We start from the raw sequence: 24,797 nt of genomic DNA on the forward strand, positions 1-24,797 counted from the left end.
ACCGTCGCTGTTTCATAAGGTGGTCAACGTACAAATCACACAAATCACATCACAAGACACAAAGCAGTCAGCACGCATTTATCGCTCTCTCTGTTAAACATGCACACTCACCAACGCATACCTACATAATACTGCATGTATTTTCTGTGTGTGTATGTGTGTGTCGCTAAAATCTACAAAGCTTTGTATAAGTCCTCAGTCAATAAAGTGTCATCTCTCCGTTTCAGTCATAGAAAGGTCACAGGTTCAAAGTCTTCTGCAGCCTGTGTGTCCTTTCCTGTCAACATGTCCTCAAGCAAGGCACTGTAACCCTCTACCTGCCCACTGTGGATGTTTCCCATAATACTGTGTGGGCAGGGGAGGAATAAAGAAAGGCTTTTCTGCAAACAAGGCTGAGAGTTAGGAGAGCTGAATGCGTGTGTTTATATGGTGCAGAAGCTCTTGACAGGCTTTCCTTCCTTGTTGCATATCTCTAAATGAATTGTCAGATAATCAATTTGTGGGTCGAAAGAAAATTGATCAACGCCCCCCACAATGAAATCTAAAAAGGATATTTCTGCATCCTCACCATCACAAAGGTCAGAGTTAGCACAGCTGTTGATGTGGCAGGAATTCAGATAGTGCTTAAAAAGGCAGTCAATTTAATTGATGAAACATTTAAGTTGTTTATCAAGCAGAAGAGCCAATAGTCATTTGGTTTCAGCTTCTCAAATGTTAGAATTTGCTGCTTTTCTTTGGTTTATATCATTGAAAGTGGAATATGTTTCAGTTCTGGTCTGTTGGTTGGATACGACATCTGAAGACGTCAGCTGTTCTGGGAAATATTGCTGGGTTTTTTTCCCACTATTTGTAATCAATGAATCCACTAATTTAGACAAATAATCCAAATCCACTGAAACAACGGGTACTGGCAGCTCTAGCGCTAGCAACCCAGACTTCTAGGGCTGATGTGGGAAGACCACAGAGTTTCAGAGTTATGTTTGGATCTACAACTGAGATCCAAAGCCAGGCCACACCCTGGTCTTTAAAACCTGACCTGGCTGAACTTGACAAGGGCTGCCAGACCTTAGGCTGTATTTTTATTTGATTTCATCTGTTACTGACTGTTAGCGCACCATGTGAACACAGCGCACAAGCCTTCCCTTTCCGTCTTGCCACTGGGCGTTCTATATTTCCTTGCAGCACGGCATTTGCATAAACTCCACTTCCACACGTCGCCTTTTTTGCACATTTGTGTACAGTTACCATTTTGTTAGAGCTGCACTGGTTAGTTTATCATGTCTCGTCTGCTTATCACTAGTGAATCTTGTTATATCACCTGCTTGTTATTATTGTTTAGTCTTTTGGCCATTTGTTTTACTCATTACTGCTGTTGTTCTCATGTTGGTTTGTTTGGTCTAACACTGGTTTGTATCGTCTGTGCCGAATAAACCACTGGATACCTTAATTTCCTTCAGGATTAATAAAGTATCTGTGTATCTGCCCTGGTTGAGCCCTGATTGGCCCTTATCTGGTTTAAGGGTGCTTGGCCCTGCAGCGGACACAGGACTGCTGTCAACTGTTAGCACTTAGTTCAGTTTAAAGCTAATACTGCCTTTAAAGGCTACATGTTGACCAGGCTACATGTGTCTACGCGTGCACACATGCACCTGTGTGGTGTGTTTTGACAGCTGTCTCCACCTCCTCCTCTATTCTCTCTCCAGCTTCTTCAGTCTGTCAGCTGCTGAGTGTGTGTCTGTGTGTGAGAAAGACAATAGAGGAGTTGAACAGCTGACTTTAAGGAAGGCCACTGGTTACTTCTTTTTCACACACGCACACACGACACACACACACACACACGACACACGACACACATTCTCACAGACACTGTTACACTCTTTGCGTTGACGTCTTTTCATCGTATAGAAACACTTAATTGTTTTCTTCCTTTCAGCCCCTCATAACACCCACAGGGGAATCTGTGTGTGTGTATGTGTGTGTGTCAGAACCGGTCTGGTGGGTCTGTGTGTGTGGGTTCTGTGGTTGGTTGCCATGGTAACGCCCATGCTGTCATCTTTCTTGAAAACGCTGTGTGTGAAGATTGTTTATCAAGAGAGACAGACAGACAGAAGGACAGCTGGCAGCCCGTCGTCTCGCTCAAAGGCACGTCAATGGTACTTTACACATTCTCTGCGTGAGAATGTGTCAAAACGTATTTCACTGTCAGCTGACGTTAGTTGTAGTTTAGCGGTGTGTACACCTCATAGACCCTGACAGCTTCCTTGTGCTGTGTCAGTGTAGGTAACATCAGTGCTTGAACATAGCGAGAGCCGCAAGGCACCAAAAAAACATTCAGGTGAACTGTTTCTATCAAGGAAAAACTCCTAATGCTGTTAATGCTTCTGTTGATAAGCAGGTACAGTGTCACTCAATGAAAGCACCTACAAACAGCTAGCTACATATAGCTAACATAACATTGTGTAATTTAGATATACACTGTGCAAAAGTTGTTCCAAGCATCTTGGAGAACTTGCCACAGTTGTTCTGTGGATTTGGTCTGTCTCAGTGTCTCCTGTCTCTTCATGTGATCCCAGACTGACTCCATGAGGTTGAGATCAGGGCTCTGTGGGGACCAAACCATCTGCTTCAGGACTCCTTGTCTCTGAAGATGGTAAAAGCCTGCACATATAATAACACACCTGGGCAGAATCAAAATGTGAAAACTTTGTTTATATAAACAACAAAGTTTAGACCAGGTCATCTGCTGATCACACGGTTTGCTGTTCGATGCCCGGCTCCTTCTTCCACACGTCAGAGATCCATTTCTGCCCATGGTCAGGTTATGTTAGCTCGCAACCATTGCTGTATAAGTAAGAAAATATATTTTTAGGCCCTTTGAGACCACTTTTGGAGTGATGGGGTCTCTGATTTCCAGATGCAGATTGTGTCTCTAAATGGAAGTTGTGAGGCGTCTTTCTGTCTCTCTGCTTCTCTCTGGATGATGTCAGTTTGTCTGCTGGCTGTGTGTTGGGTTACACCAGATTGAGTTTACATCGAATTAAATCAGGTGACTTCATTCTGTTATATTTCAGTAAACGGAGACCAACGCTGTGCACTATCTGACAGCTCTGATCGCTTTGGTCCTCCGTCCCTTCATAGCATTTTTGGGTTTGTGGTCATCCTAGATTAAGAGTTAGTCACCCTTAAAATGTTTTGTTCGTGTAACCTGTAGGAATAATGACAAAAAATGTAAACAAATTATCAGAGAAAGTGAGGCTGTCAGGAGACAATAATCCTAACTGTGTCCTTCCCCAGGGCCAGCATGATACGCACACCGTATTTTTGGCTGCTGTTTCTCTAGAGCACTGATTGTAATTGCACTGACTGAATGTGTTTGTGACAACAGATAAGTGATATCTGTTGATAATTGCATACATCGGTGATAATGTTTTCACAGATAAAACTTAAATCTTGTCACAATCAGGTGATTTTGAAAGCAGGTTCCTCTGGTCTCTTCTCTGGTGATTCCTCATGACTGGTTTCCCCGGCAACCAAGGAACTGTTGACGTCTTCTGCATCATGTGGCTTTCAGAGCACACACGAGAATGCACAGACACACACACACACACACGCACACAGAGACACTGAGATCACAAGACGACCTACTGAGTGCTGACTCGTTCTACTCGAGGTTTCCTAAGTTCAGCTCTTTGTGTGTGTATGCATGTGTGTGTGTTTGCTGCAGGATTGCAGAGATGAGGAGAACGTTTGCTTCATCCTGACTAACTGATGGACTGGTCAACTGGTCAGTTAATTGTTAAATGGATCAATATAAAGAGAGAGAGCGAGTGAGCGAGCTGGGGACCGTTAAACACCAGAAAAGTTTTGACCAGAAAAGTTCTTTATGCACAATCTATGTGATAATACGTACAGTGCCAAAAATAATTGAGTCTGAGGTTCTAGTTCAGAGCAGTACCTGTATACGCGTTTCACTTTTTTAAAGTTTGTGATATCAGAGTGTTCAACAGAAGTTTATTTGCAGATGTTCACGTTCAGAGTGACACCGGGGAGTAGGTTCAGAGGAAAAGAAAACACAGAAAACTAATCTTTGTGGAACAACCTGGGAGCAGAGAGCACGACAGGAATTAATGCACATGCACACACACACACACACACACACTCACGCTCGCAGGGTTTTCTGAAAGGCCCACATTATGAGCAGTGAGGAGGAGACTGAAGCTGGAAAATCTGGGTTTAGGAGGAGGGTGAACAGTCCTCTCTCTGTCTCTCTGGCGTTGTGTCTTTGGAAAATGGAGGGAAATTATAAATGACTGGAGCAGCTTTTTATTTTCCTCTTATTTTTTTCCACCCAGAGAAGTTTATGACTGATTTTAGCTGAATCATTCACATTTCATATCTTTCGCACATTTTATACAGTGCTGCAAAACAACCTACTTTGCATACAAGCATAAGCATAGAAACAACACAGAACAAAGCCACTAAGAGAAAGTAAAAGATTTAAAATAAATAAACCACTTTCCACTTTTAGCTGTTTTATATGTGAAGAATATTTTCTATAGTTAATAGCTACTACAACTACCAGAATGTTTAACATTTCTTGTGATCGTTTCTGCCGTATATTGAGTGCTCAACTTGACCAAAAATGGTAAAATCCGTTTTTTAAAACACAAAAATATATCTGGGCAATCTGTGAAAGCCTGTGCGATATCCACGCAGGCGACGTGATACATGTTCCTGCCAATGGTTTCACATTATTCCCGAGATCCACAGGAAGCGGTAATGTGCCAAGAACAGTAGCGATGCACCAGCAAAATAGAGGGAAGAATAGGACTGCAAGTTAGAAAACATGGATGGAAACAGAGCAGGTTCCAAAAAAAAAAAAAGGTCTTGTTTTGCAAATATTTTATGAGAAAGGAAATGCACTCAACAGATTTTTTTTTACACCTAAGGGATACACGTGTTCAGTAATTACATGTGGGTGTGATGTTAAGGAGTTCACATACTTTTGATTATGTGGAATATTTACCAGAGCCTCTTAGCACAAAAAACCTTTCTTGACCCAATGTCGCACTTGTCTTTTGTTGTGTAAACTCAATATATGTTGTTTATCAAGCTTTTCTTCAGAGTCGTGAATCAACAGCACAACAAAACCAGAACAAAACAAGATGTGAGAATCGAAAACAAACTCACTCCCACACTGAGTCTGTCTGATCTTGTCAGGTTACATTTTTCTCTGAAGTCATCCGCAGTCGACTCTGAGATCCATTAAACATGTCTGAACACAAATGCATCAAATGCCTGCAGTGTTCAGCACCTGGCTGCAACACACACACACACACACACACTCTGGCTCATGTTGTAATTCATATTTTGCTAAATGGACGTCTGTGCCATAAGACAGGGCTGAGCAGCGTACTATGATCATAAAAACTTTGAAACATCTTTGATTTTATTATCCTGTTGTCAATGAAACAGATGTAAATATTTATTCCGTCCGAGTGAACTTTCACATCGAGGCCGTAATAAAGAACATGAGATAACTAAATGAGAAGAGACTACGTTTGAATGAAACATGTTGCAGAACATGGACCGTCAGATACTGCTGTGCAATGGAAATGAAAGGATAATTCTGGCTTATTACAACTTGGGTTTTATTACTGTAGTTTGTTTAATCAAAGTCGTAGTCACCGTGTTCCCATCTCTGATTACGTTTCTTGGAATAGAAAACAAAACCACAAAACACAACAGAATATTAAAATGATTACCCACGCTGTCTGTTCATCACATTTTCCAATCCCACCTCCTGCTTCAACATGTCACCTTGTTCCGAGGTTTCATAGATGACAGAAATGATAGTGAAAAATAGAAGAAAGTAAAATAGAAAAAAAGTAAGTTGTAATAAACCCGGGTCAGGACTGGAAATAGTTTGAAATTATTCTGTAGTAGCTATACTATACATTGTCAGGGTTTCTCCACTGATGCCAACGCAGTCATTTCACAGTGATGTAAAACCAAAACAAGTTAAGAGACCTTTAAAAACTCAGTAGAGTTGAGTGGCTTTGAATAAAAATATTTATCAGACCGTCATTAAGAAAACATGATTTGATGTTTTTAAAATCCCACAGGCTTACAGTGCAACAACAGAAAGATCTCACTGTAAACTGGAATAACATGCCATGTTTTTAATTAGCTAAAAGCCAAAATATGGACTGGCTTTTAAAACAGGCAGGATTTAACGCTCATGATCTCAAAACATTGCATGACAGATTCTTCATTCATCTACTTTAGCTGCATTAAGATAATGTCTGTCACTGCAACACTCAGGACTTAAATGATCTGAGCTCAGAGCTGGAAGTGCAACAGGGAGGGAAAGGCAAATAAAGCAAGCACACCTCGCCACACCTTAACGATTAACCCGCACCTCATACCTGACTGTGTGTATGTGTGCGGGTGTTGCTGATAATTAGTGTTTTGTTTCTGCAGAGTCGCGATAGAATGGAGGAGGAAAGGAAGGAGGAAGAGAGGGGAAGGGGAGAGGATGGCGAGTGAGAGAGAAAGAAGAGGGACAGTTAGAGGACAATGAGGGAAACATGGATAATGAGAGAAGGAAGAGAGGAAGCATAGAGGCAGATGGATGGATGAAGGATGAGTGAGCTTTTGTCGGAACCAAGGAAAGAAAAGGAAATAAAAAGAAAGAGAGCTACTGCTGCTTAAACACGCATACAGGAAGAGGGAGGGATTGAAAGAGTGATAGCTTCAAACGAGTGTCAGTGTGTGCTGTCAGTTCCAGGTTTCATCACTTTCTGTTTGTGCAGGAGTTGTTGGATGAGCACACACACCTGATCTCTCACTGATTGTTCTTTATTTTATGTAACTCAGCCGTGACTCAGCGTTCCAGCCTGTGTGTGTGTGCGTGCGTGCGTGCGTGTGGTGTGCGTGTGCGTGCGTGCGTGCGCGTGCCTGTTTCCTCCCTGCTCAGCTCTCACATTTAGATATTCAAATGACATGATGTGAGTCAGTGCGAACTCACAGTTCAGACTCTTCAGTGTAAATCTGCTGTGTCACTTTGTTCCATCACAGCATAGAGCTGAGTGATATGAATAACATCAAATATCTCTGCAACTTTGACTGAGTATGAGAATTATTGTCATTATTGATTAATCTGCCCATTATCTAAGTTGTTTATTAGTGGTTTGGTCTTTGAATTATCAAGTGAAAAATGCTCAGTGCAGTTTCTCAGAGCCCATGCTGATGTCTTCAGATTACTTCCTCTGTGTGACCAAGACCCACATATGTTCCACAAAATTCAGCGGATCCTCACATTTGAGTTTCTGAAACCAGAAAATGTATTTTTCCTTTCCCTATACTCGCAGCATATCACATAGTTAAATGTAGAGCTGCGTCGATAAGCTGATTAAACAATAAATCATTTGAAAAAAAAAAGTTTATCAGGAACAATTTTGATGATTATCTTTTTTTTTTTCTGTAGTTCTGAGAAAACACACTTTGTTGAGTGTAAAAACAGCAAAGATAAACACAATTCAAACACAATTTACATACAACATACACGAACAAGTTAACATTCAGAATTCAGAATGTCTCTAATAATTCGAGATCCTGTAAAGCATGCGAACAGCAGCACATGATACATGTTTGTATTGTGTGTTAGTTTGTGCGTGACAAAGGGGACAGTTTAACAGGAAGTGTCATGTCCACTGCGTGCTACAAAGAAACCATTGTTCGTGTGTGTGCGTGTGTGTGACAGATGACAGAGGACCCACTGTGGGAGTGATGCAGCTCTTTTCCTTCACTCACTGTCTGTGTCAACATTTATGTTTCCTTCCAAACGTTGCACAAATGTGTGTAAATGCTAAAAAGTTGGTGAAACTAAATTTCCAGCAGCTTCATATGAATCACTTTCTGTTGAACGAGCTCTCTCTAGAGGGTGTTGCAACATGTCCATAGCCTGAAAAAGATCTTGTTATCCTGTAAAATGCTTTATTGCTGCTTCCAACTTGGGCTGAACCATAAACAAATGTTTGGAATTGGCCTCTCTGTGAAAGTCATATAGACCTAAATTCAGACATATCACAATTTTCAATAGATGAGTTAAAGTGACAGTAGCTAGTAGTGTGAAGGTGATAGATATCTGAGAGAGGCAGACTCAGCGTTAAGTGTTGTGTGTCTAATTACATGAAGAGATGCACAGCCGCTATGTTGTGTGTTTGTGTGCGCACATGAGTTATCATTGCATCTTATTATGTCAGGACTATGTTTGTGTGTGTGTTTGAAACCTCATGTTGTTGCATCCAGTTAACTGTGGCTGATTGTGAAAGGGATTGGTCCCTTTCTTACATAATTCATTAACAAAATGAGACACACACACACACCCATTGTTTCAACACACATTACAACACTTGTCACGGGATCGTAATCACTCTGATTTTCCCTAATACCACCTTATGAAGCAATGACACACACACACACACTGGTCTGCTGCAGTTTCCTTCTGTGCATCAACTCGTGATTGGACAGATTAAATGCTGCAGAGCTTCAGTTCAGCTCCTGTTACACACTGATTGTACAGACCACAGCAACAAGAGGGAAAACTTCACTTTGTGTGAATGAGAAGTCGCCTCAGGTTCAGTCTGTTTCAACGCAGCGTGAAACTGTTTTTATTATGATGCACAGTTCAAGCATGATACGCAGACGCCACACTGATGGAGGAGGAGGAGGAGGAGGAGGTTTGGTGATGTCCTTTTCCTTCAAGTTTTCTTCTGGACACAGCTTGAGACTGTACAGATTTGCACATGCTCTAATGTCATCAGCTTCGATTTTGTTTTGTAGTTTCGGTGCTTCAAACAGAAGCAGGTTCTTTTCAAAATAAAACTCACAAAATGAATGTTGTTTTGCTCCCCCCACAGGCGCCACGAAGGAAATTGGCTCAGCACTGACCAGGATGTGTATGAGACACCGCAGCATCGAGTCAAAACTCAAACTATTCACCACGTAAGGCACACACACACACACACACACACACACACACACACACACACACATGCAGTAGCATCATGTGTCGTTTCCTCAGGAGATAGGACAGGTAAAGGTGTGAATGATGGTGTGATGACGCCTGATCTGACTGTGGGAACTAGACATAGTAATTACTCTCAACTGACAGATGCTCATATGCATGGCAGCCAGAAAGTGTTTTTATGTGTGTGTGTGTGTGTGTGTGTGTGTGTGTGTATGTGTGTGTTTGTGTGTGTGTGAGAGAGAGAGCAGGGTTTGCATGTTGTCCTGATTTCACCCGTCATCACTGTCACTGCTGCAGAATCATAGTCATTACTGTCTGCCATCATTTGAGAGGCTGTCAGTCACACACACACACACACAAACACACATTCACATACATATACACTCAGAGGTCATTTTACACCTGCACACTTTAATGCAATACAATAGAACTGTTCAACCACATCCTTTTATGATGCCTACAACATTCGGTTCGGTTAAATTATAATTTTTGGTAATGAGGTCATTGTTTGTGGTGGTGCTGAACGGCATTACATGATTCATTCATTTAAGAAAATGGGGTTAAACAGAATGATTAAGACTTTTTCTTTTCTCTCAGAGCTCTCTCAGAAAGTCTCATCAGTCCGCTGGAGTTGAAGATGGAGGAGTGGAAAAAAGTGGCCAGTCAACTGGACAAAGATCACGCCAAAGGTATGCCAACATACTAACGCACGCACGCACGCACGCACGCACGCACGCACGCACGCACGCACGCACACACACACACACACACACAGACCTGAAAAGACTAAAACTTTCCTTCACTCTGTGCATGTTTTGGATTTTCAGAGTATAAGAAAGCCAGAGCAGACATCAAGAAGAAATCGTCAGACACCATCAAACTGCAGAAGAAGGTGAAGAAAGGTAAGAAGAACGACAGTTACCTCCAGCATCACCTTCACCTCACATGCATCAGGTTTTCTGCAGCGAAACGTAAAAATGTCTGTCAAGTTATTTTGTCAGACAGTCAAAGAAGGAAGGCACAAAGAAGGTAAACGATAGCACATTAGCAGTGAAGCTGCAGATATCAGACCTTGTTTACTTCAGAGGAAGAAGCCACATGCTGAATATGAAAACCAACTTCCACAGAGTGAGATAATCCTCCACAGTAAACATAAGGAGTCTGTTTGATCCTGCCCTCATTGTGCTGAGATAAGTGTTTTCACGTCTTCTGTTGTGTTACGTTATGCTCTGCCTCCTGTCAGTCACCTGACACCCTGAGGGAAGAAATAATCCCTCTGAAACATGTTTGCTTGCTAACTTAACTGCCACATGCTGTGTTTTGTGCAGTTTTCTTTATCCAGGAAAGAAGGTGATTTCGTTCAGCTAGGTTTTGACATGTTTTGCTTTTAGCACATCACTTCTCACCCTGCTGATATAATTAAAAAGGGTAATTCTATTCTTTCATCAAATAAATATATATTAAATAGTCGGAGTCTGTAACATTTTACCTCCAGTGGCCGATTTGTCAAATTCAGGGTGAGAAGATAAATCTGAGGGATCTCAAGATGGTTAACAAGATAAGAAAGATAACAAAATATTACTTCCCCCTTTTTTCTGATTTTTTTTTGTAAAATACTGGAGAATTTTAACTTTTTCAGGACTCAAACTAAAGTACAGTTCTGATGAATAAGAAGTAAAATGAAACATAATGAGAAGCAAACATCACAGCTCATTGGACAAACTATGAGGAGAAATAGTGAATAGCAATTTCCTGGCTATAAAGGCTCCCAAGCTAAAAAAGACGTTAATTGCAAACCGGTTTAACATATGACAACCAAGATATGAACCGAATGTGGTTTATTTTCATCTGTGTTTCTGTGTCTCAGCTTTAATGGCATTAACTTGTGCTTTCGTTTTTGAACTTGACTTGGAATGACTTCATATCTTTCCAGAGAACCCAGGGGTTAAAAATTTCCTGATAACAGAATCAATGCCACAGCAGCCTTGAGCAAGACAAGACATGTTTTGATCAGTGCAGACCAGCAGCAACTTTAGGTCTTAGACCAGACTTGGTTCTTGCTGGTCTTGATTTAGGACTTTCTGATTTTTCTGAGTGAGTTTTTCATCTTTAATGTCTTTGAATCATTACAAATTCAGACTCTGTGTTATGAGGCTTGTCGTGACTTTAAGCCTGGTGGTTTTACTGTTGCCATAGCAACCTCAACATAGTGCCAGGCAGACACCTGGGCCACGCCCTTCCCCGCTATCACAGCGACACACCCAGTGGTTGCCATGGTTGCACCTTGTCTGGCCATCCCGTAACCAAAGAGACCGAAAGCTCGCCAGGAAAGACTGCAGACGGTCTCATATGGTAGAAACAGGACAAAAAATGTCCAATCACGTGCACAAACACTCATGCATAAACACACACACCAGAATCAAAATGAAACCTTGAGGCCTTTATACAAATATCCTCGCTGTCCTCCCTCTCAACAAATCCAATATGCAAATGCACGCACACACACACACACATACACACACACACACACACAGTCTCAGTGCAGACCCGCCCATGGTAAACAGAGATGTCTGATGTGGGTTTAACATCTCTGAACATGTTTTCTGCTACGTGCCTTTTTTTCTTTCCTCTCTTCTGCCCATTTTCTACAGCATTCCCTTGTTTCTCTTTTCTCTCTCAGTCCATTCACTTAATCCCCAGTAGAGTTTTAAACAGTGTGAATTAATAGAAAAAAAGTTTAAACATATGGTGGAAATGTTTTCATCTTAATTTTCATTGTTTTGGTCGTACAGTCTACTAGTTATGGTAACACTACTCAGTATGTAAATTGACTGATCTTAAGTATCCATTCTTCATTCACAACTTTCATTTAACAGTATGTTTTAGGCTTTCAAGATGGAATAAAAACAGCAGCATCCACAGGATCAGGATACAGAGCCACAGTCACATATTCCCCAAGTATAAGTGTCTTTATCGTTTGGAACACACTGTAAATGTAGGTGGTTGTGAATAATCTGTTTAGGGAAAAGGGTGGTTTCATGGATTGGTCAACTTCTGAGATACAGTAACACCACTATCAAGTCAGCCGGGGCAGGAAATGGGAGCAGTCAGACAATCTCACTGGCTGGAAACAAGCCAGCAGTTTATACAATGATCCAAACCACTTATATCAGGTGTGTTCAACCTGAAGGTGAGCACACCTGAAGTGTGATTAATAATCTCTCATTGTATAGGAAAGCTGTATGAACACAATTACTGTAGGCATGGTTGGTGCAAGTTAGACTCTGTAAACTTTGATGGATGCTTACAACAGACATTTTGGGAAATGATTTTATAGTTTCCCTTGTGTTTTCATCAGTTTGTCTAACTGAACCTCAGGTATTAACTTGATGGGTGAGTTATTGTACTATATAACCGAAGACTTAAAGACTCAGAGATGGCACAGTAAACAAGTAAGAAGAATAAATGCAAAGACAGAGTCGGAGCCACAGCTTCACATGTTGTCACCACGTAATAACACAGCACACACAAACATACACGCACAGGCTGAGACACACACCCACCCATAAGAACACAACTTTTCCTGCACAGTGTACCAAAATGGTCTCTGTACACTCACCAATCAGGGCTTCACATTGTAATTATCCCTGCTGTACAGTGCTGTGTGTGTGTGTGTGTGTATGTGTACACGCACGTGTGTTGACTCCATATAATAAGCAAGGACAGATAGAAGAACTAAGCTGCTTCAGCTGTTGTTGGTAGACAGACTACTCTTAACAAAGGTCCAGTTATTTTCAGCCCAGGCTGATTTAAAAAAAAAAATCTTTTTGTCATCTTGTGGATTAGCTATGTTGAAGATTTTATAATCTTTACGGCACTCAGTACAGTACTCTCCACCATCCCTCTGCTCTCCAGTACACTTAGTACAGACACTAATGTTGTTATATCACAGTTTCACCAACAATGAAACATGTTTAACTCTATTTTTAACTGTTTTTCTGGAAACTCTCCTAAGCTATATCATTTTCCTTTAGTCCCACAGTCTCTCACCCTTTGTCTCTCTTTTCTCAACTCACTTCAGTTAATTTTCCTTTTGTTGACTGTGGCAAAAAAATATATGCGTTATGATAGAGTATATTGGAATGGAAAGAAAAACAGTAAACATCTGTTCCATCACTAATCATCCCATATGATTTTGTGTGTCTGTGTGTGTGTGTGTGTGTGCTCTGTCATTATGTGGTGTGTAACCACTTCAGATAAAGAAAATCCAGCTGCTCAGAGACAGAGAGAGGCAGAAATTGAATTGAGGAAAGTAAGGAAGGCGAAAGAAGACATAAAGGTGCTTTTGGCTTTCCCTTCTTCTATATGGATGTAAAAGTAGACACACACTAGGGCTGTCATGTTTTCAGAAACAACCCTTGTATTGTAACCCTCAGCACCAGCCAGGGGTCACTAAGATGAATGGACTGAGAGCAACACATAAACTGCCCCCAGTTCTCACAGTGACTGTCGCATTTTTGTACAAAAAAAAACTCGAAAGGTGCCACGAAATTGTCCACATTGAAGCTTTAATCAAAAACCATTCACATTCATACATAACTCTGCTCATAACAGCTCTATCTGTGTTGGATGTCAGTCTCCCCTGTTTCTTCTGCCCTAGCTGTCTCTCCCACAGCAGCATGTTGGCCTCTGTCCTCCTCCTCCTCGCCTACATCCCTGTCTATTATCTTCAGCTATCCCTTCCTGACCCTCTCTTCCTGCTTCAGCTGCCACAGCAGCACTGGTTGAAGCTTGGAAATATTCGAACCAGATTGACTGGATAGCTAGACTGTCCTTGCACCCCCTCAGGACAAGCCCTTTTGAGTCATTGAAAATATTTTTCAGTATTCATCTGGACTGAGGGAGCATTCAGCGTCAGAGGTGAAGAATTAAAATGAGTGTTATTCACTAGCACAAGCAGTCGATACTGACCAGCAGCTATGCTAACCATCTTCTCTGTGGGGAAATGCTCATGGTCATGTTCTGATTCAGAGTGTGCACAGAGAGGAGGGGCTGTTCACAGACAGGTCTGCTGTCAGTGTGTTTGTGAGAGACAGAGTGAATCAATGTGCTGTGCACAGCTCTACAGTGACGTAAGATTTTGCCCATTTGAAATAGTAGAAGAAATGTAAAATCAATATGTGGCAGTCGATGTTGATATTGTGGCCACAAATGAATCAGTGTGTGGGAAACAAGCTGAAATGAGTAAGTAAAGCAGATAGTTAAGTTTTTGAGACGCTATAGGTGTTATTGCCACTAAAACATGTAATCTTATTTTAGTAGTTTACTGACTTTACTTTTGAGTCCTGGTGTGAACAAGCCTTAAGAGGAATAACTCAATAGTTAATATTAGATTCTAGTGTTTTGTGCTATTTTTTCATTATTGAGAAGCAAACCAAGCATCTATGTAGGAGACGATGGATGACAAGATCTTCTCCATGAGGCTATAGCGAGAAGACGAGGCGGAGGAGAGAGGGATGGAGCATTGAAGTCATCCTCGCCGTGACTCCACAGCGGTTACTGTGGTTAGAGAGATAGGAGGAGAAAGATGGAGTGAGAGAAAGAGGAGAGACTTTTGTATATAGAAGAAAGAGGAGTGTATATAATGACAGACACAAAAAATGGGATTCCCCATTTCAAGCCAAGGAGAAAGAAAAGAAAGAAGAGAAGGTTAAAGATGGTCGAGAGATGGATGGATGATGTAATTATCTCTTTCTCAAGTGGTTGCATTAAAGACCGTGGGATGATGAAGTGCACGAGGAGGAGGAAGGAGATGATGTCATGGGTCTCAAGTGGACAGAGAGAGATGAAGAAACAGATAGAAGGATGGGAAGAGAACAACAAGAGGGACGATGGAGGAAAATGTCGCAATAGGAGAAAAGTTAGAGGACAAAGATGTTGAAGGGGAAAGCGAAAACAGGTTAAAGACGACAGGTATGAATAGAGTGAGGAGCACTGAGGTTAAAGGAGGTGAAGTGTGTGATAAAATCATTTGAACCTGGAGGTAGTTTTTGCATATAGCCTTCATGTCTCAACCTGCACAGAAACCCACTGAACACCTGAACTAAACTGCCTGTCCACCTGTCTGACACTGATGACAGCATCAGTGCGTGACGCAGATGGTCTAGACTGTTGGATGAATAAGCCTTTAATGGCAGCAGTAGCTTAACATTGAAACTGTGACACTCTGCTGTTTGAGGAAATTAGTCACCGTGATTTAAAAAAAAAAAATTATAAATATGTATGTCAGGGGTTAACTTGGGTCAGTGATTATCATTGTTTTCAAAGGGCACAGTGGACACAGCGTTGTGTGCAATGCAGACCTTGTTAAAAATCATTTTATTGATAAACACCCAGCAGGTAACATTTACCTGCTGGGTAAAGCAGGTAAATGCAGCAGAAGTCCTATAGGTGGGTGTGTCGGATTATGAACTGAATTTCGTTAGAAAAACTTAAACCAGCATTTCCAGCCACCTGTCTTAACCTCTAAACAACCAATCTGCTTTTGCATAAAGTCTGTTTTAAGTTTATTTGGTGTTAGTTCTTTTGCAGAGTCTAATGAAGCTGCATTGTATGGTTCTTTGTTCAGTGAATGACATGAAAGACAATCGTGGTGTGAAGCTATTTTATCGTATATTAGCAATAATTGTAATGTCAGGAAAGTTTGATGATTTTCCTGATAATAATATTTCTGGCCATAGTAATCGTAGTATGAAAATTTGGATCTGGACCAGATCAGTTAACCTCTGTAGCTGAATATAGCATGAACAGGGTGTAGGTTAGATTCAGACCACATGTTGAAAAAAAAAAAAAAAAAAAAAAAAAAAACTGCAGTCATAATCTACAGCATCTGTAGGTGCTTAAGACAGAAATACCCACCAAAGTCTCCCAGTGAGAGAGAGAGAGACTTATTAACAGTGTTGGTAATTCCTCATTTAATTCAGCCTGCGGCTAACAGTACCTGTTTAACAGAGGAATGTTAACAGACTGGTTTATGGCAAGAGAACATGCAACTAAGGATATATCGAGAAGTTACAACTATTGGTTTCACTCTTCGTGCCTCAACTCTCTTCACAGTTGGATGGTGTATGTGGGATTGAGTCATAATAAAGTGCAGTGTGTGCTTTCATGGTAATGAAGGCATGTCATTGTGGCTCATTGATGTGCTTTTAATACTTCTTAGACAACAGCGGAGCTCTGTGTCACAGAGGAGTAAGATATATCAGGCTGTTTGGTTTTGTTTGTTGGTTTAATCATACTTTTCCTTTATTTTCTCGTTTGGAATAAATCCAAGAGCCAAGCCATGAGCGGCCAGGGTTGAATGGGAAAATGACAAAAGTACAGAATGAACTTGATCAGTATGAAACCACAAGACATCACACACTGCCCGCGCTGTTTGATTGACAGATTATCTCTGCGAAGTGTAGTCCAGAGCCACAGCGATGGGAAAAGATTCCTCTCATAATAACCTGTTGGGTTATGTGTGTCTGACTTAAATAGAATTAAATTGGGATTAAGCTCCTCAGACTTTGGCTTACATGAGGCACCGCTTTTGTTGGCTTTCCAGTCACTTATGCAGTATTTACCACGTCAGATACGTCTAAGCTTTGAGAACTATACACAGTACCCTGTTATAATCACCACATAATCAGTTTCTTCAAGTCAGAGGGTGATAATTGAGGTAAATTTCATATTATGACGTAAATAGCTGCAGATCCTGTTTGGAAACAAACCTGAGGTGTTATTACGGTGCATTTCGCAGCCGGTGAGAATGAGCTTCATCTGAACTGTGTTTCACCTTTAACAGCGTGAATGAGTTGACTCTGTGCAGGACGGAGCATCTGACTTCAGGTCTTTGTGTTTTTGTGGGTGCTGAGCCAGAGCCTTGTAGAAACACAGTCTGGCAACACACAGCCCGTCTGTGTGTTTCCACGGAGGCCAGACGTCAGGCAGATCAACAGCACGCCGACACTGAGCTTCTGTTAGCAAAGTGGAAATTACCCTCTGTCCTCCCCATGCTCTCGCTCACACACCTGAGTGAACAGGCGGTGTTTAGGTTGAGCTTAATGACACAAAGTCTGCGGTGTGTGTGTTTGGCTGTGGAAACTGCTTCTTACTGTTTTCAACAGGATTTACTGTCTGTGTTTGTGTTTTTCTGCCTCTTTCTCTCATGATTTTAGAAAGAGGATTTGCTTATATGCCGCCTGGTTAGCTCAGTTGGTAGAGCACGAGACTCAATCTCTCGGGGTCGTGGGTTTGAGCCCCACTCCGGATGGCACCGCCTCCCATGGGCTCACCACCTGTGGGAGGTGCTGTAGGACTTCGGTGCATTGTGGACTGGACGGGAGTTGGCGCTGTGAAACAGATATATAAACTGTGTTCTGTCTGTAAAATCTTAAATCACCCAAATCTTAAATATGACCCATAATTATAGCTGACAAATGTATGGGAGTAAAAAGTACAATAATTCTTTTTCAGATCAAGTGAAGTATTAAGTGGCATAAAATTGAGCTACAAGTATGGAATTAAATTTGAAAATGAAATTCTAAAAGACATTAAACTATGAAGGGGGGGCTGCAGCTCTGTGCATTGTTCGTAAACTCCTCTGTGTTGGTGGAAATTTGGGCTCCCTCCACCACCTCTGGTCTTATTTTTTACATTCAGTGGGTGTGTTTCCACAGCTGGGTGGTCTGTAGGTCAGAGCTCCGTCTGTCTTCTCTGCCTGCAGGCTCAGTCCGGATCAACACTCAACCACACAGTCACAACTCAGCTCTGTCACTGTCTCCTCACATTTAGAGTCTAACTGATTCTGATTCTGACTTCTGACTTCAGATACCACATTGTATTCAAGTTGTTCAAGTTTAACTGTTCTAACAATGATGAAATGAGGCAGGTAATTTGATGGTATATATGCTTTCCAGACAAATACGTATTTTGTTAGCAATACTAACGGCACCTGTCTGAGGATGGCAACGTCAGTTTGTGAGTTGATCCGTTTGGTTCAGTCTGAAATGTCTAATAATTTTATAACAAGGAAATTAAGCTTTTTAGTGGAAAAACCTTACATATAAAAAAACAGTATTGCATGTGTCTTAAAACATTTCTAGAGGGCATCTTTATGATAAATAATATGGGCGCACAAATAGCAGCTTTTGGGGAACTTTTTTTCTTAAAAGTAATTGTTTAGCTGCGGAAAATTCTCTCTTTTACAGGAACATCCTGTTCACACTCACACACAGTTACTCACATTCACACCTAGAAGCTGCCAAGTACAACCAGTCTGATCTGTTGGCCTCAGTGGCAGGTTCAGGGTCGTGTTCAAGGGAATCTCAGAGGTGGTACTGATTAAGGGACAAGTGCTTCTCTTTCACTTTGCCCACCCAGACTTATCCTACTGGTCTGGGGATTGAATCATCTGGTTACATGGGATTTTGGTCTTAAACCTTGAGAATGTGTGACAGTTTAACATGTAACTGGGCAGTTTATGTTCGTCGCCAACTGCAGTGATGAGTTAAATTTGGGATGAAAGAGCCACAAATGATCTTTCATCTATAAGTCAGACTGCTCCAAACTGTCCTCTGGGTGGTTTTGTGAAAGTGGTTTCTGTCTAAGAAAGACTGGAGGTTTTTGGAGTGGCAAACTGGGTTTCAAGGTTTCGGGACAGGATCATACGATGTGGCTGGTCGGGCTCACATGCTGTTGGTGGGGTCCAGTAAACAACATAGTAAATCACATCAGAGAGAGAGAGAGAGAGAGAGATCTCATCGCTGTTCTTCTTTCTCAAATTCAAATTCTTTCCCTCTCTAGTGTCACTACTTCTCTGTTTGATTGCTTTATGCTTTACTGGCATGGAATTATTGATGAGCTATGAATTAGTAGATCAGGTGGTCGGTCACATTAATCTAAATACAGAAATCCTACTCAGTTTTTTTCACATTTCAAGTACTGGTTTGGTTTTCAGGCTCAGAGGAGGACATGGTCAGGCAGCATGTGTGTGTGTGACAAACAGCTGATGCTCACCACTGTGTGTGTGTGTGTGTGTGTTTGTATGTGTGAGTGTGTGTGTGTGTGTGTTTGTATGTGTGAGTGTGTGTGGTGTTGTTCTGACCTCTGCTGGTAACATCTGGGTATCACAGCTTGTGTCTGTGTATCATTTGTGTTAGTGATGATACTGTAACTGTCACTGAGACTTAATATGAAATAATGTATCACGGTATGAATGGCTTTAATTTTTATTAATTTTTATCCATTTTATGAGGAAGAGTAATGACAGTATAGAAACTGTACAATCCAAACAGGAAGAGATGATTTTATTAAACATGACCTCAGTTCCTACCTGGATCTTAACTTTCAGGGACAGGACACTTGTCTGTCTTCACTGCAGCCTGACATTGTTCCCTCCAGGTGTGTTTCCTAACATCAGTTTCTCTTGTGTGTGCGTTTCCGTAGGGAAGGATGAGGTGCGGTGCCAGCTGGACAGCGCCCTGCAGGACGTCAACGTTCGTTATGCTGTCCTGGAGGACACAGAGAAGCGAGCCGTGTGCAGGGCGCTGATAGAGGAAAGAGCGCGCTATTGCAGCTTCGTCACCATGCTGAAGCCTGTACTGGTGAGTCCTGCGTGTGTGTGTTTGTGACAGATTATTCAAATCCACCAGTACACATTTAAAGTAGCCTTTGAAGCCTATTATACTACAAAAACTAATCATTAATGTGTGTGTGTAGGACCATGAGATCAACATGCTGGGTGAGGTGACCCACCTGCAGACCATTCTGGAGGATCTGATGAACCTGACAGCTGAGCCCAATAAACTCCCACCAGCCAGTGAGCAGGTACCCTCCGTCCTTTTCTCTACAACCACCCTTTTTCCTAATTAGCACCAAAACCCCTTCAGAGACCAAAACCAACCAAGAACTGATCCTACAAACAAGTATTGTCTGTGTATCTGAAGCCTGATATATCTGATTCCTCTGTACCAGAGAGCCCCCACTGTTTCCAGAAATTGTATGTCTGTAGTTAGGACCAATGGGCTATGGGCTGAATGCCACAGATGGACTAACACATTGTTGGCTTTGGTCTTTTCAGGAGTTTTGTTGACAGTAAGAAAAAGTATAAACAGTATAAAACCAGCTTTATCCTTCAAGCTGCCGAAAACACAAAGTCACCAGAGACGTTGTTTGTGTCTGTTATTATTGTTTCTCAGGTGATTTCGGACCTGAAAGGTTCTGATTTCAACTACACTTACCAGACACCCCCAGCTTCTCCGAGTAACACTCTGTCCAGGAAGAGCAGCATCAGCAGGTAACACACACACACACAGACACACCACAGCTGTACTTCTGATTTTTCTTCTTGCTCTGTTTCCATTTTCTAAACAGCTACACAATCTCTGTAGTCAAATGTCTGGTCAGATTCATGATCTGGTTTACTTATTCTGTGATTAGTCACTTCTTAAATTTGTAATCTGGTCAATTTTAGATTGAGAAATCTCATATAGCTGCTTTTGTTTAGACGATTGAAAAGCAAACTTTTAGCATGAAATAAATGACTTAAATGATGACACACTGGTTGTCACACTAGTTTCCAATGAATTTTCCGACTGATTGCTGCAGCTCTGCCGTCAATGCTTAACTGTAGTGTTTGTGTGTTTTCGTAGTAACTACCAGTCTGGATCAATGAGACATGTTCCCTCCTTGGACTCCATCAGCTGTGCTGTGGATGGTGTACACATCCAGGTAACGCACACACACACATGCCACAGATACAGTGACTATTTTCAGATGTGCTTTATCTGAAGAGTTTCATTTTAACGTATACAGAAGAGTACAAGAACCCGATAGTATCTCAAAAATGATCTTGGCCTTAAACATAGCTGAGTACTTTAGATGACCTTTAACCTTTCTGATAATACTTCATTTGGTTCAGAAAATTACATTTAATTTGATACATACACTGGTTGTTTCAACAGTAAGCATACAACATGAGGCCAAACGTATATGGACATTACATGCTTTACTGCAGTACTTGCTGTACTTTTCATCTGGAACATACAATAGTATTTTGAATCATAGTGCACTTGTCACTATTGTTCACATTAAGGTGGGCCCATACATGGCAGTCCTCCCGTGTACAGTTTAATATGGAAGAACTTGACTATGTTTAAACATATTTAATATCTTGAAGGTACAATTCACTCAAAATAAAACATTCCCACAACCCCCTCTATATGGCAGTGGACCTACAAAATAAAAGCCTTTACACCGTGACAACAATAAAAGTACAGCACACACACACACCGCTCTAACCCTCTCCTGTGTGTAGCACTGCTCTTCCCCCTATCTGCTGATTGGGTGTGATGAAAGTGGGCGGTCCCTCAGCGAAGGGAACTCCCCCTCCCGCCTCGGTCGCCACGGGAGCCGTGGTCGCTATGGTTACGCAGCTGGCCATGGCCACCACCCTGCGCTGAGCCACCGCGTTAGCCGCAGGGATATGGCCACCGTGAGAAAAAAACTATAACTATTACATTCCTCCCAACCCGAGTACCGTCCTGTGTTCTCACCGTGTTGTAACCGTTTGTATTCCATCGGTTTAGATCTGACTCCGCCTCACCTCATCTCCAGCTGTTTGGCCGTTTTTATTCCTCGTGTTTTTATCAGCTCACACCTGCATTTGATTCTACACCCCTACACCTTTTATTTCATCCACTCCCAGTGTCTGAACCACATATATTTCTAATCCAGCTCTACTTTCATCCCATAAAACCTGGATTTCACCTCAAAAATCAAATGACTTTTAAACTTCATTCTTGAACTCGTTCCATACAAAGTTTGTGTGTTCATGTGTACAGTCACAGGTGCTGTGTCAGTGTTTGTTGAGTGTACACGTGTTTATGGTATGTTTTTTTGAATTATCAGTTACCCGTTTTAATGTGTTTTTGTGTCTGTGTGTATCTGTACCTTGTAGCCACCAAATGATGCCTGACTCCTTTAGAATCACTTTAGAGATGATCAGTGATTTTAAAACCACTCCTAAATACTTGCTCAGGGATCTCATGGATAGACAAGCTAAGTGAGGGAGGCACATAGCCTACTTCTAACATACCTTTTCTCTACTGATATTTCTTATTAGCAGGTATACACCAATATTGATAAATCTGCAACAAGCTAAAAAAGTTTTATCTTAAATTTGCTTTTGCCTGATCAGCAGTCAAATGCCCAAAGATATTCAGTTTACGATCGTATAAAACTGAAACTTGTCACATTTGACAAGCTGAAACCAGAGATTGTTTGGCCTAAAAATGACTAAAGAAATTAATCAGTCATCAAAATTGTTGCCAGTTGGTTTTCTTTCACTTGATTAATAAATTGTTTCAGCTCTATTATTTTTTTATCTTCTGTCTATAGAAGGGGTTGAAACAGCTGCAAAATATCAAACAGCTTGAAGCTGATAGTCTGTACAGTTCACTAGGGATGTTTTTAGGCTCATTCAATGGATCTGAATTGATCTAGAGGATCAATAGGCTGCACCTCCCCACTGCATATCCAACTGTCCATATGTGATTGCCTCATCTCGCCATGCAAACCTACACTAGCCTTCGTCCCACTGTCAGATACCTCGTCACATGCCTCTCTCCTGTTACCAAGAAACCCTCTGTGTCACAGAAATTTGGTGTGATGGCCCTTTACACTGGTGTTAATATTGGTGTCAGTGGTGTCTTGTCAGTGGTTCTGTGATTACAGAATGTTTTCTTTGCCTGTTAAGTGAAATATACAAAGCTTGTGTTCTTTAAATTGAAGAGTTTATTTCCAAAGTGCTACAAGGAAAATGTAAACTAAAGTTCATCACACAGTATTTTTTTTAACAGTGATTTACTGAACCACAGAGTCTGTAAAGAGGGCTTAATTTAGTCAACTGAGGAGTTAATGTTGTGTTGTATATTATAATATTCTGTATTTATCTCTGTATTAACGAATCCCACAAAAAACACCAAAACCAACAATTCAAAGCCTGATACATCAAATTCTTCTGTTCCATAAAGCTCAGTTAAAACTATATAAAAAACACTGGGAGACATGTTCCCTCATTAACTGCTGAGAGATGACTAGCACACAGTGGGATTTGGTCTTTTCGTGGGGTTTGTTGACAAGAAGAAGAATAGAGAATAACGCCTGCCTCAGACTTTAGAAGAACTTTAGCTTTTTTGAAAATTATGCTTCACTTTGGATCCAAACTCTTCGGTTACAGTTCAGTTCTTTGTCATCACCAGTGGTCACTTTGGGGAAAACAACTTCAGTTTCTATTAAATACCTGCTTAGTTTTCCCCGTTGGAAAAAAACAATGTACAGAGACTTTGTGGCTAACTAGAACTCTTGGGTTTTAATGAGCAAGGCTAACTAAACTAAAAGAGCATTTTCTCTCTTACAGAGAACATTTTCCACAAATTGAAAAATGGAAATTACTTAAACTACAATTTAAAATCCTAAACTTAGTATAAGTTCATGGACTAGCAGCCAGAATAGAAGTCCTACTCAAAATAAAGAATACTGCGTGTTTCTCAAGACCAAACATTTTGGGAAAATGAATAATCCTTTTGATTAAATTTTAAGGGTCTACTGAAATATGTGATTACTGACTTTAATTTAAATATGTATAATTAACCTGGCGACTCTTTGTACCTGCTGTCACAGGTGCTGTACAGAAAACTAGTCCTACACTTGATGTGTGATGAAGGGACTTCTGTAATGGCTCCATGGGATTATACTCTGTGTACTTTGGTAACGACATTGTTGTTTACATTTTCAAAGCATGTTGATTCATTGACTGGTTGATTTACTACAGGATGCCGTTGGCTCCACCAATCAGATGGCTGCAGGGGGAAGCGGAGGGGCGGAGAACGGCCTGTTGCCCCCCCCACACAATGCCTACATGCACCATGGAGAGAGAGCTCGAGCCATGTCTGCGTCTGGGAAGGTAAAAACTGTTTGAAGTTCACTAAACAACCCTGAGGGCTGAGCTCATCACATCAGCTGTTGGAGGGTGTCAGGAGACCAGGGGAGGAGAAAACCTTCCATCCTTTCCCCTCGTCTCTCGCTATTTCTTTTTCTCTCCTTGTGTCCTCTCTTCTCTCCTTGTTTCCTCTCACCTCATCTCCTCTCCTTGTTTCCTCCCCATCTGCTTCTGCTCCTTTCATCTCCCTGTTGCCTCTCCCCTCATCTCCTCATTTTCTATACTTGTCTCCTTTCCTTGTGTCCTCTGGCCTTAGCTCCTTTCTCCACCCTTCTCCTTGTTCCCCATCTCCTTCTTCTGTCCTTGCTTCCTCTTCTCTCCCCTCTTCTCTGTTCACTCTTCTCCCCTCCATTACTTTCTGTAAGAAAAAAAACTGTCATATTTGGAAAAAGTGTAAATTCAACTTGTTTTTATAGTAAACTCTCTCTAATTCTCTCAGTCCTGCTCGGCCCGGGATCAGCTGGCGTTGACTTTGGGTGCGTTGACCTCGGACGCTCCGAGAAGCAGTAGGGACTCTCTGCACTGCTCCAGCGGCTACAGCACCCAGACCACCACCCCGTCCTGCTCTGAGGACACCATACACACACACAGTAAGTACACAAAGACACACATAAACAAGTAAAACACACAGTACACAGACACGAAAATGTGTCATCCAAATTTCAAACATGAACGAGCTTCTGGTTATACTCTCTGTGAAGAGTTGTCTGACTTACAGGA

The 24,797-nt window shown here is 41.4% G+C and overlaps 1 protein-coding gene and 1 long non-coding RNA gene across 3 annotated transcripts in view; one reads left to right on the plus strand and one right to left on the minus strand.

Annotated features, from left to right (window-relative positions):
- mtss1 (MTSS I-BAR domain containing 1) overlaps window positions 1-24,797 on the plus strand; it is a 49,976-nt gene that overhangs the window by 20,359 nt on the left and 4,820 nt on the right. For both annotated transcript variants that reach the window (XM_041034315.1, XM_041034316.1), the window contains exons 4-12: window positions 8,925-9,009; window positions 9,632-9,723; window positions 9,862-9,936; window positions 19,523-19,680; window positions 19,796-19,903; window positions 20,275-20,372; window positions 20,728-20,806; window positions 23,910-24,041; window positions 24,517-24,667. In XM_041034315.1, the coding sequence (XP_040890249.1) occupies window positions 8,925-9,009; window positions 9,632-9,723; window positions 9,862-9,936; window positions 19,523-19,680; window positions 19,796-19,903; window positions 20,275-20,372; window positions 20,728-20,806; window positions 23,910-24,041; window positions 24,517-24,667 (978 nt within the window). The remainder of the gene's footprint in view (window positions 1-8,924; window positions 9,010-9,631; window positions 9,724-9,861; window positions 9,937-19,522; window positions 19,681-19,795; window positions 19,904-20,274; window positions 20,373-20,727; window positions 20,807-23,909; window positions 24,042-24,516; window positions 24,668-24,797) is intronic.
- Window positions 24,528-24,797, minus strand: part of LOC121179466 — a 34,225-nt gene continuing 33,955 nt past the window's right edge. The window contains exon 3 of the long non-coding RNA XR_005893875.1: window positions 24,528-24,643. This is a non-coding gene — a long non-coding RNA (uncharacterized LOC121179466). The remainder of the gene's footprint in view (window positions 24,644-24,797) is intronic.

Source organism: Toxotes jaculatrix, chromosome 3, assembly GCF_017976425.1.
Source record: "Toxotes jaculatrix isolate fToxJac2 chromosome 3, fToxJac2.pri, whole genome shotgun sequence".
Lineage (NCBI taxonomy): Eukaryota > Metazoa > Chordata > Actinopteri > Toxotidae > Toxotes > Toxotes jaculatrix.